Here is a 12,251-nt window from a genome sequence, read left to right on the forward strand (position 1 = left end):
ATCGAACCGTGGGAGACCAGGGTGATCAATGAATTGGAGACAGACAGCCTGGAAATACATTTCTGTAGAACCGTTCCCAATCTCAGGATGTTGCAAAGAGTCAATAAAGTACTTTTTAAAAAAATTTAGAGTACCCAATTATTTTCTCCAATTAAGAGGCAATTTAGCATGGCCAATCCACTTAACCTACACATCTTTGGGTTGTGGGGGTGAGACCCACACAGACACGGGGAGAATGTGCAAACTCCACACGGACAGTGCCCCAGGGCCGGGATTCGAACCCGGGTCCTCAGCGCTGTAGGCAGCAATGCTAGTCACTGTGCCACTGTGCTGCCCTCAATGAAGTACTTTTTGAAGTGTAGTTGCTGGTGTCCTGTCAGCATGTGATGGGCAGTCTTCACACAACAAGATCCCACAAAGTAATCCAATAATATCAGCCGAGGCATCGTGTAGCAGTAGCCATCTAACTGTTATTACTCCATGTCAGACATGCTATATATTTCTTTTATAATTCTTCTCTGCTTGTGTAATTGCAGGATGGATCCTTGCTACTGACATCAGCAAGCTGGGGCCAGCCCCTCTCTGCTCTCTGGGGAATGAAGTCTGTCTTCGACATGAAGTAAGTGAAGATAAGGATTATAGGTGCCAGAAGTAAAAGTATTACTTTTTTTTTTAAATTTAGATTACCCAATTATTTTTTCCAATTAAGGGGCAATTTAGTGTGGCCAATCCACCTACTCTGCACATTTTTGGGTTGTGGGGGCAAAATCCACGCAGACACTGGGAGAATGTGCAAACTCCACACGGACAGTTACCCAGAGCCGGGATCGAACCTCGGCCGTGAGGCAGCTGTGCTAACCACTAGGCCACCGTGCTGCCCGTAAAAGTATTACTTAATAGCCTGCTGCTTTGTGCAATTTCTTACTCTGCTAGGTCTATCCTTTTAGATGGCGTATTGTTTGCTTGAATTACAGTGGAACAATGGAAAGGGGCTTTGCAGAGATAGTCCCTCAGCTTCTCAGGAAATGTCTGTCCAACAGAAGTTGAAATTTCATTCATGATTTGATCCGGCACTACTGGACACTTGCATCTGGAGAATTATTCCTGAATTTTCAAATGCCTGTTCATTTTTGACACTGTGTCAAATTCTGATCTGTCAAATGCTCACACATCAACTTCCATTAGGCAATGTTGGGCAGCCATCAGAACATGGAACTTTAGTTGATTGTCCACCCTCTAGCTCATTGTAGATCCCCTGTATATCTTTAAACTTTTTCATTTTAGATAAATATAGAACATGCATTTATTTTATCCTAAAACAAGGCCTGGATGTTTCAAAGTGTGCAGTAAAATGCCAGGTCACTCCCTATGGTTGTTTGAAAACAGGCATGGTGAGATTGTCTGTGATAGCTCAATGCAAAAATGAAAATCGCTTATTGTCACGAGTAGGCTTCAATGAAGTTCCTGTGAAAAGCCCCTAGTCGCCACATTCCGGCGCCTATCCGGGGAGGCTGGTCCGGGAATTGAACCGTGCTGCTGGCCTGCTTGGTCTGCTTTAAAAGCCAGCGATTTAGCCCAGTGAGCTAAACCAGCCCCTTCAATCGCTACATTTATTTCAAAGATAACATATCCCAGCATGCCTGCATGTGCTGGATTGGAATGGTGCTGGCATGTAGCAGTGTGTATTGCATTAGGTGCTCGTGTGTACCAGCGTGTGCTGCATTAGGAGGTGCACGCATGTGCTGCATTGGAGAGGTGCTGGTGTGTACCAGCATGTGCTGCATTGGGAGGTACTGGCATGTACCAGCGTGTGCTGTATTGGGGAGGTGCTGGCATGTACCATTGTGTGCTGTATTGGGGAGGTGCTGGCATGTACCATTGTGTGCTGCTTTGGGGAGGTACCAGTGTGTACTGTATTGGGGAGGTGCTGGCACGTTCTCCCCATGGTTGCGTGGGTTTCGCCCCCCAAAATCCAAAGATATGTGGGGAAGATGGATTGGCCATGCTAAACTGCCCCTTAATTGGAAAAAATAATTATGCACTCCAAATTTATAATTTTTAAAAATGTGTTACTCTGTGATATGGAACCTGGAATCTAATGGATGGAGGTGTCTTTTGGATAAAAAATAGAGACTTGCGTGTGTTATGCTTGAGGGAGGAAATATTTGCATCCAGGGCAGAACACGTTGCATCTTGATGAGATCTCCAAACAGGCCTGATCTGCACCAGACCTGATGCAGGTGTTTGAATGTTTGCTTTGTATTTGTGCTGGTGGAATTAACTTTGCAATGGTATTCCCTATTTTTCAGGCACTCTTTCACAGACGACCACTATGTGGAGTTCAGTAAACTCTCTCAGGACAGAGTCATCGGGACAAAGGAGGAAGTGGCTCATGTGAGTAGTTTGGCCACCGCCTGTACGCGAAATAGTTAATGGGACAATTGGTATTTTGACCTGCTAATGCCCAAGTGGATAAAATCTCCAGTCCCTGTACTAGTATTCTGTGCAGCTCAGAAAATCTCTGGTGCATGATGTGTTGGATGGTGTAAACCTAGCTGAAGAAGGGAAATGAATCACAATGCTGCTCACAATCCATTGACTCCTACTCCAAGATGCGCTGTGTGAACTGCCATCGTCTTTGGCCCTCACTAGAATTCTGGATCTTCACGAATTCCATTCTATCCCCTCCCCAGACAATGTCAGGAGCCAAATCAAATTGTTTGTAACTTCATAAAAACTGCCCATTCCCATTACATCACATGTCTCTACCGATGCTGCTGAAATCCTCATCTATACCTTTATCACCTCCAGAGTCAACTATTCCAAAGCTCTCTTGCTCGGCAGCCTAACCTCTTCTATAAACTTTAGCTTGTCCAAAGCTCTGCTGCCCATTATCCCATTTGTGTTATGTTCGCACTCACTCCTGCCCTTGTTCAATTTACCTTGGCTTCCAGGGCCAAATCCCTTTGTGTCCTTGTACACCTCTATTTCCATACCTTCCTGCCCACAAACTATCTTGCTCTGACCTCTTGTGCGTCTCCCCCACTCCCTTTGCCCCACCATTCGTGGTCATGACTTCAGTCACTTTGGCCCCCATGTTCTGTCGGTTCCACCATTGATCCCTCTGCCTCTACACATTTTTCTAAGTCTCTGCGAAAAACCCAAACTTTTGGCTACCCTTTCTAATATCTTTCTTTTGGCCTTGTGTCTATTTCTATCCCTTGAGTTTCATGTTTTTCTTTTTTAAATTTAGGGCACCCAATAATTTCTTTCCAATTAAGGGGCAATTTAGCATTTGGGCATGTAGGTTTCATTAAAACTGAGTCTCACGAGACTTCCGGTGGCAGCTTTGGAGGAGTAGGTCGCACGTTTGATAGCTCCTGCGTGTGACGGACTTTTGGACCTTTTCTCTCGTTTTTTCCCGGATTTTATTGGATCAATCGGTGAAGAGTGAAACGGTGAGGCGAAATCCCCCTCCAGTGTATGGATCAGAAGTGGCTGTGTGAGAAGACAAAGTTCTACAAGGAAGATGCAAGCAGAGCTGGCTATGCGGGAATGCATGGCAGTCCAAAGATGTGCAGGTTAGGTGGATTGGCCATGATAAATTGCCCTGAGTGTCCAAAATTGACCTCAGTGTTGGGTGGGGTTACTGGGTTATGGGGATAGGGTGGAGGAGTTGACCTTGGGTAGGGTGCTCTTTCCAAGAGCCGGTGCAGATTCGATGGTGGCTAGTGAAGGTTTTTTGAAGATTGCTTTGCCAAGCTTAAGAAGGACTCCGATCAAGGCTTTGATTGATCAGGTGGTACAGAATCCAGAAACCCACAGGCGTGCGATCCAGGAGGTGGAGAAAAAGGTGTCCGAGCACAAGGAATATCTAACTGTGCTGGAGACCAAGGTGGAGATGATGAACGACCGACAGAAAAGAATGCAGGTGAAGCTGGAGGACCTGGAGAACAGGTCCATGAGGCAGAACCTGAGAATCATCGGCCTTCCTGAAGGCAGTGAGGGATCGGTGCGAGGGCCTATGTGACGAACATGCTGGAGAAGGTGATGGGGGCTGAGGCGTTCCCTCGGCCCCTGGAAGTCGATAGAGCGCACAGAGCCCTCGCGAAAAGCCCCAAGCGAACGAGCAGCCGAGGACGATGGTGGTACTTTTGCACCGATTCCTGGACAAGGAATATGTTCTGTGGTGGGCCAAGAAAGAACGGAGCAGCAGGTGGGAGAATTGTGAGCTGTGCATTTATCAGGACCTGGGCACGGATTTGACCAAGAGATGAGCTGGGTTTAATCTGGCAAAAGCAGCCCTCTTTAAGAAGTGGGTGAAGTTCAGGATGTTGCACCCAGCCCGTCTGTGGGTCACGTATGAGGAACAGGATTCTTACTTCAAAACACCAGGCGATGTCTTGACTTTCATCAAGGAAAAAAGACTGGATGTGAACTAAAGACACTGAATCTTTGGGGCGAGTACTGCAGTGGCGATTTGTTAACAATCACCTTTGCTGGTTTGAATAAGGAGTGTACGTGCAATAAGGGGCTGTTTCGATGGCTAAGTTAACTTTGTCTTACTGGGAGCTGGGTGGACGGTTTTTTTTTCTGTGGTTTTTCCACTATTTTTTCTGATTGTTTACTGAGGAATGTTGATGCCTTGAATATGTTTGGCCAAGTGGGGGGAAACGGAAGAGAACAATGGGGAGACAGACTGTTCGGTGCCATGGGTGGGAGCTGTCAGGTCAGCTTGGTCAGTTGACTCACGGAAGCACAGTGGGGGGCGAGCAGGTGTTAAGCTGGAGCTTGATATGGGGGGCTGGGTCTCTGGTGCTGTTATCAGGGGAGGAGGGAGCACCTTTGCTGACAGGGAAGGAACTGTTCCGACCAGGCTGATTACATGTAACGTTAGAGGGTTGAATGGGTCGGTCAAGAGGGCTCGCGTGTTTGTGCATTTGAGGCTCAAGGCGGGCGTGGACTCGAAGACCAGGGGGATAACAATTTTGATCAATAAACGGGTGGCATTCGAGGCAGGGAGAATCGTGTCAGACACGGGGGTAGGTGAGTGGGAAGCTGGAGGGGATGCGGGTTGTACTCGTGAACGTATATGCTCCAAATTGGGACCATGTGGAATTTATGAGGCGGTTGTCAGATAAGATCCCAGACGTAGAGTCACATAACTTGATCATGGGGGAGATTTTAACACAGTCATTGATCCGGAATTGGACTGGTTAAAATCCAGGACAGGGAGGGTGTTAGCCGCGGCAAAGTAATTGAAGGGGTTTATGGAACAGATGGGGGGAGGAGACCCATGGAGGTATGCATGAGCAAGTGCGAAGGAGTTTTCTTTTTTCTCCCATGTCCACAAAGTATACTCTCGCATCGACTTTTTTGTTCTGAGCAGGGCTCTTAATTCCGGGGGTGGTGGATACTAAGTACTCGGCAATCGCAGTGTCGGATCATGCCCCACATTGGGTGGATCTACGGGTTAGTTTGGAGAGAGGACAGCGCCTGCTATGGAGTCTGGATGTGGGGTTGTTAGCGGTCAAAGCGATCTGTGGGTGGGTGAACAAATCCATCCAAAACTACCTGGAAACAAATGATATGGGGGAGGTCTCTGCAGCGACGGTTTTGGAAGCTTTGAAGGGAGTGGCCAGAGGGGAATTAATCTCTATACGGGTCCACGGAGAAAAGGCGGAACGGGCTGAGAGGGATAGGTTAGTTGAGGAGATACTCCAGGCCATATTCAAGGCAAGCAGAATATTAGTGCACCAGCTCAGAAAAAGGGAGGCGGCCAGGGAGATGGGGAGAGTAAAGAGTAGAGGTGGGATTACAGTCCTGGACCCAGTGAGGTGTTTAAGGACTTTACAGCAAATTATATGAGTCGGAACCCCCGGCTGGGGTGGAGGGGATGAGGCAGTTTTTCAATCAGTTGTGGTTCCCGAAGGTGGATGAGGATCTGGTGGAAGGGCTGGGAGCCTCAATTGAAATTGAGGAAATAATTGAGGGGCTGAAGGCATGCAATCGGGCAAGGCCCTGGGGCCGGACAGCTACCCGGTGGAATTCTATGAGAAGTTTTCAGAGATATTGAGCCCACTGTTGGTGAGGACATTCAATAAAGCAAGAGAGAAGGGAGTCCTCCCCCCAAATGTGTTGCAGGCCTCGATTTCATTGATCCTGAAACGGGAGATGGATCCGGAGCAATGCAGGTCATACAGGCCAATTTCTATACTTAATGTGGACGCCAAACTGCTGGCTAAGATACTGGCCACAAGGATAGAGGATTGTGTCTCGGGGGTGATAGGGGAAGACCAGACGGGATTTGTAAAGGGCAGGCAACTCGCAGCCAATGTTCAAAGGCTTTTAAATGTTATTATGATGCCCTCCTGGGGAGATGGAGGCGGTGGTAGCGATGGATGCGGAGAAGGCTTTTAATTGGGTGGAGTGGGATTACCTGTGGGGGGAGCTGGGAAGGGTTGTGTTTGGTAAGGGCTTCATTGACTGGGTGCGATTGCTCTATCAGGCACCAGTAGCGAGTGTGCGTACGAACTGGCTGAGGTTGGGGTATTTTACACTACACCGAGGGACGAGGCAAGGGTCCCTCTCCCCTCTACTGTTTGCTCTGGCCATAGAGCCATTGGCCATGGCGTTAAAGGGGGGGGGGGGGGGGGGGGGGGGGGGGGGCTGGAGGTGGAGCGCCGGATCTCTCTTTAAGCAGATGGATCTGCTCTTGTATGTTTCAGACCCGCTGGAGGGGATGGCGGAAGTTATGTGGATTCTCAGGGAATTTGGTAATTTTTCGGGGTATAAATTGAACATGGGGAAAAGCGAGATGTTCACGATCCAGGCAAGAGGGCAGGAGAAGAGACTGGGAGAGCTGCCGTTTAGAATGGTAGGAAGGAGCTTTCGATATCTGGGCATCCAGGTGGCCTGGGAATGGGAGACACTGCACAAGTTAACCTATCCCGGCTGGTTAGAACAAATGAAGGAGGACTTGAAGAGATGGGGCATGCTCCCGCTATCACTGGCGGGGAAGGTACAGACTGTGAAATTGTCAGTTCTCCCCAGATTACTGTTTGTCTTTCAGTGCCTCCCCATCTTCATCCCAAAGGCCTTTTTCAAGCGGGTGAATAAGGTTATTTTGGGCTTTGTGTGGGCGGATAAAACCCCGCGAGTGAAGAAAGTGTTGCTGGAGTGCAGTCGGGGCGAGGGTGGGTTGGGGGTGCCAAACTTTTGCAATTACTACTGGTTGGCTAATATAGCCATGATTAGGAAGTGGGTAGTGGGGGAGGGGTCGGCATGGGAGCGGATGGAGGTGGCGTCATGTAAATACACCAGTTTGGGAGCACTGATAACGGCACCTCTCCCATTCTCGCCGGCCCGATACTCCACAAGTCTGATGGTGATGGCGGCTCTGAGAATCTGGGGGCAGTGGAGGAGATATAAGAGAGTGGAGGGAGCATCAGTTTGGACCCCGATTTATAATAATTATCGGTTTGTACCGGGTAGGCTGGGTAGTTGGTTCCGGAAATGGCAAAGGGCAGGAATTAGAAGGATGGGGGATCTATTTATAGATGGGAGCTTCCCCAGCTTGAAAGCCTTGGAGGATAAATTTGAATTGCCAGCAGGGAATGGGTTTAGGTATCTGCAGGTGTGAGACTTCTTGAGAAGGCCTTCCCACTGCTGCCGCCACGAGGGATACAGGACAGAGTAGTCTCCAGTACCTGGCTGGGAGAAGGGAATGTATCGGATTTTTACCGGGAACTTTTGGAATCGGAGGAAACTCCGTTGGAGGGGCTGGTTTAGCACATTGGGCTAAATCGCTGGCTTTTAAAGCAGACCCAGGCAGGCCAGCAGCACGGTTCAATTCCCGTACCAGCCTCCCCGAACAGGCGCCGGAATGTGGCAACTAGGGGCTTTTCACAGTAACTTCATTGAAGCCTACTTGTGACAATAAGCGATTTTCATTTCATTTAAGGGCAATTGGGAAGACGAGCTAGGGGGAGAGATAGAGGCGGGTCTGTGGGCGGATGCCCTAAGCAAGATTAACACATCCTCATCATGTGCCAGGCTTAGCCTGATACAATTTAAGGTAGTCCACTGGGCACACATGACGGTGGCTCGGATGAGCAATTTCTTTGGGGTAGAGGGCAGGTGTGCAAAGTGCGCGGGAAGCCCAGTAAATCATGTCCACATGTTTTGGGCATGCCCGAAGCGTAGAGGGTTTCGCTAAGGCAATGTCCATAGTACTCAAAACACAGGTGGAGCCGAGTCCGGAGGTGGCGATCTTTGGAGTGTCGGAAGAGCCAGGAGTTCAGGGGGCGAAAGAGGCCGACGTCTTGGCCTTTGCCTCCCTGGTAGCCCAGAGACAGATCATATTAACGTGGAGGGACTCAAAGCCCCCCCGAGTGCAGAGACCTGGGTTAGTGACATGGCTCAGTTTCTCAGTCTCAAGAAAATAAAGTTCGCCTTAAGAGGGTCAATGGTAGGGTTCACCCAGAGGTGGCAGCCGTTCATCGACTTTCTCGGGGAAATGAAAATGTCAGCAGAAGCAGAATTCCAAAAGTGGGGGTGGGGGGGCAGAATTTTTTTTTTTACTGGGGTGTGAAGATTGGGATGGGGTGGAAATGCTTATTGTACCATGTTTATGTCGCTGTTATTGTTATTATTAAAAACTTGCAAATACCCTAATAAAAAAATTTTTTTTTATAAACTGAGTCTCACTCCACTTCTGGAGAAAATAGATCTGCAACATAAAACTAAGGCAGCATTAGATTTAACTAGGAGAGAGGACGCTGGTATGATGGATGTTGCCAGACCTGCTGGGTTTTTCCAGAGTTCTGTTCTTGTTTCAGGTTTCAGCATCTTCAGTAATTTGCTTGTTAAGTTTAATAAATTTGCTCAAGCAAGATGGCTGAGAGATAGACAAAAATGTGTTACATTATTGCACAGTTAATATTGAGGAATGTTGTTGTGGCAAAGTAAAGGTTTGCCCATACCTGACTCTTTTTAATTTCCAATTAAGGACAATTTAGTATGGCCAATCCACCTACCCTGCACATCTTTGGGTTGTTGGGTGGGACGCACGCAGACACGGGGAGAATGTGCAAACCCCACACAAAGAGTGACACAGGGTCGGGATCGAACTCGGGCCCTCGGTGCTGTGAGGCGGAAGCGCTAGCCACTGTGCTGCCCTCCATGCCGCCCCATACTTGACACTTGTACCCAAATTCTCCAGCACCAACGCCTCTCCTCTTGAGCTCACAACATACACACAGTCATTTTTAAAAATTAATAATCTTGGTCCTTTTTTTTTTCCCGTCCACAGATATACGATATCCAGACCGGCCAAAACATCCTGACTCTCTACAACCCTGACCTAGCCAACAACTACAAGCGGAATTGTGCAACATTTCACCCAACAGATGATCTGGTGTTAAATGATGGAGTGCTGTGGGACATCCGTTCAACGCAGGCCATTCACAAGTTTGATAAATTCAACATGAACATCAGTGGAGTATTCCATCCAAATGGGCTGGAAGTGATCATCAATACAGAGATTGTATCCTTCAGTCATGGGAAGCATTGTACTAGGGGCCTGGACTGTTGCATAACTCAGACTGGGTCTTCGATTTAAAGAAATGCCTGTTTGGAAGGAAATCTCCCTGTTAGTCCTGAAGACCTAGATTTCTAACTGGGGTGTGGTTGTAGGGACAAACCAAAAAAATACTATTTTTGTGAATAGGCCTCCACACACACACCCTGCCATTTTCTCCCATTATGAAGAGTGCTCACTTGTATGGCAGACTTCACTCAGTGAATACCACTCTTGCCTCTCAGTCACAAAGTTGTGGGTCCCATTCCAATTCAGAAACTTGAGTACAAAATCTGGGATGATGCTCCAGTACAGTACCAAGGGAGTATTGCACTGTCTGAGCTGTCATCTTTTAAATGACCAGTTATACTGCGGCTCCACTAACCCCTCGGGTTCCAAAAAAATCCCATGGCACTATTTGGGGAAGAGCAGGGGAGTGTGCCCATATTTTGACTTTGTTTCCTGCCCAGAAGGAGAAATTATATTTTAAATTGCACGAATAAAAGTGGGTATGGTAATCTTCATCTTCCCTCCACCTCGGGGTGGGGCGGTGGTGATATTTCTTGGTTAACTTTTATTTCGTTCTGGGAATTTGACGCCACTGGATTCCCTGAGGGCATCAAGATCAATTTCAAAATGTTCCATGCAAACGAGACAATCGAGGGGTGGCAGGTTCCCTTCATATCAATTCCTGATGCTGTCCCACAAATCACTCAAACATATCTGTGAACTACCATCACTTTTTAAATTAAACTGCTATTAGATATGGTGTGTTTCAAAGATACTATTACAATATCATCACCAGGCTTATTTAATTTATTAATACTCTTCAGAAAAATTGTACTTATCCCGCAACACTACAGTGTTGCACGGTACAATTAATTTGTCAAACGTTACACCACCCACTGCTATCAAGCGTACTTCAGCCCAGTGCAATCGAGCTCTTAAATGCTTTTTACCCACACAAAATTTGAATGGACCAAACCTGTAATCTCATTCTGTTGCTTTTTTAATTGTAGACCTCGCACTTGCCTTGCGTTTCATTCAAATCCTGGTAACACTGAAAGGCAGGTGAGGTAGAATTGCAATTATAGGGTGATAGACTCTGAGTTCATCTCGGGGAAAGGGAAGGTCCTGCTGTAAATTAAAACCAAGGTAGGGTATTGAGCAGCTTGGATTATAAATCTTGTTTCGCATCAAAGTCGGATCCATCTGAACGGGCATTTTCTTTGTTGTTGGAGAGGACATGGTGCCGGTTTGTGAGCCCCGTTTTGGAGGAGGGGGGGGGAAAAAATCAAACTTCTGTCAAATTAGAAAGAAATTTGGATCCTTCATCGGGACTCTATTTTATCTTGGAGCACCAGTGGGAAGGAGCCCCTTGGCTTTCAGTGCCTTGGGTGACTGTTTTTGGGATCCAGGGTCAGGAATAGCAGTGAGGAGAATTCTGCTGAGACATCAACAAAAGAAAAGTCCCTTTGATGTAAGCTTGGCTCACAAAGAAAAATATTTTTATTGAATTTCAAGCAAATCTGAAAAGGAATAAAACAAAAAGCAAGATGTTGCAGTTGCTGGAAATCTGATCAAAAAACGGTAAATGCTCAGCAGATCAAAGGAGAGAGGGTGATGGGACCATTGCAGATCAGGCAATAGGTCATAGAGCTGAAATATTATTCTGATATTCCTCTCTGAGGGTGCTACTTGACCTGCTGCTCATTCTAGAATTTTGTTTTTATTTACCGCCTATTTCTGCTTTTTATAAATAGATAAAAACATGTGAAGAAAAGATATTCTGAGCAGAAGTTAATAGTTGCGGCCCAAAAATATATGTTAAGAGAATTATGGAAAGTTAAAAATTGATCAGATTTACCAATCATTGTAGCTGTGCATGGTATTTATAAGAAGGCACATTGATGGCACTGCTGTAGATTAGCTCAGCATGTTTGGAGCCTGCTTGATCAGGGGCCACAAGTTACGGGTTTTCCTGAGAGTATTTATCAGGTCAACAGCCTCAATCCCTCTTGAGTGGAAGTGTGCTGTCTGGTTACTTTGGGTCTCCAAATACTTCCTCTGTTCCAGATATTCACTAGACAGTAGCACATGCTTGAGTGACATTTGCCCCAAATGTACTTAATTCTCGTTTAGTGACAATTCTAAACATTGCGTTCATGATCCAACAGTATCAGTGTTGGTTCTTAACAAAGGCTGCCTTTCAGTGGGATCTGCGGACATTCCATCTCCTGCACACGGTCCCAGCATTAGACCAGTGTCGCATTGTCTTCAACAACACAGGCACAGTTATTTACGGAGGTAAGAGCCTCATTGTGGAGAAGAAGTCACATGGTGGAGATCACTTACAAAAGTATATCAGCTTTTTTGGAGGAGGAAAGAAATTGAACCTTGTAAAGTTGAAAACATCTGGATCTTTCATGAACCCACTTGTTACTGCTGTGCTTAATTCCCAAGTTCCTTGGTTTAATGCCTCCCTCCAGGCCACAAACTGGATGTCTGTTTTAAATCACGGGTAGTTGGGAAGATCTGGTGTGGAGCTTTCTGATGTATATATGTTTTTGGAAAGGGGCTGACCTAGTTTTCTTCTCCACCCCCACACCCTCCCACTCCTTCACAATTGTCCAAGCAACTCGCGGATATGAAAGCTGAACTTAATTCCTAA

General features: G+C 46.9%; 1 protein-coding gene across 1 annotated transcript in view; it reads left to right on the forward strand.

Annotated features, from left to right (window-relative positions):
* The window catches only part of LOC119973172 (DDB1- and CUL4-associated factor 1-like), a 149,766-nt gene that overhangs the window by 95,655 nt on the left and 41,860 nt on the right, over nt 1-12,251 (forward strand). The window contains 4 exon segments of the mRNA XM_038810816.1: nt 537-619; nt 2,310-2,394; nt 9,314-9,547; nt 11,794-11,887. Of these exon segments, the coding sequence (XP_038666744.1) occupies nt 537-619; nt 2,310-2,394; nt 9,314-9,547; nt 11,794-11,887 (496 nt within the window).

The sequence above is a fragment of the Scyliorhinus canicula genome, chromosome 11 (genome assembly GCF_902713615.1).
Source record: "Scyliorhinus canicula chromosome 11, sScyCan1.1, whole genome shotgun sequence".
NCBI classification, from domain to species: Eukaryota; Metazoa; Chordata; class Chondrichthyes; order Carcharhiniformes; family Scyliorhinidae; genus Scyliorhinus; species Scyliorhinus canicula.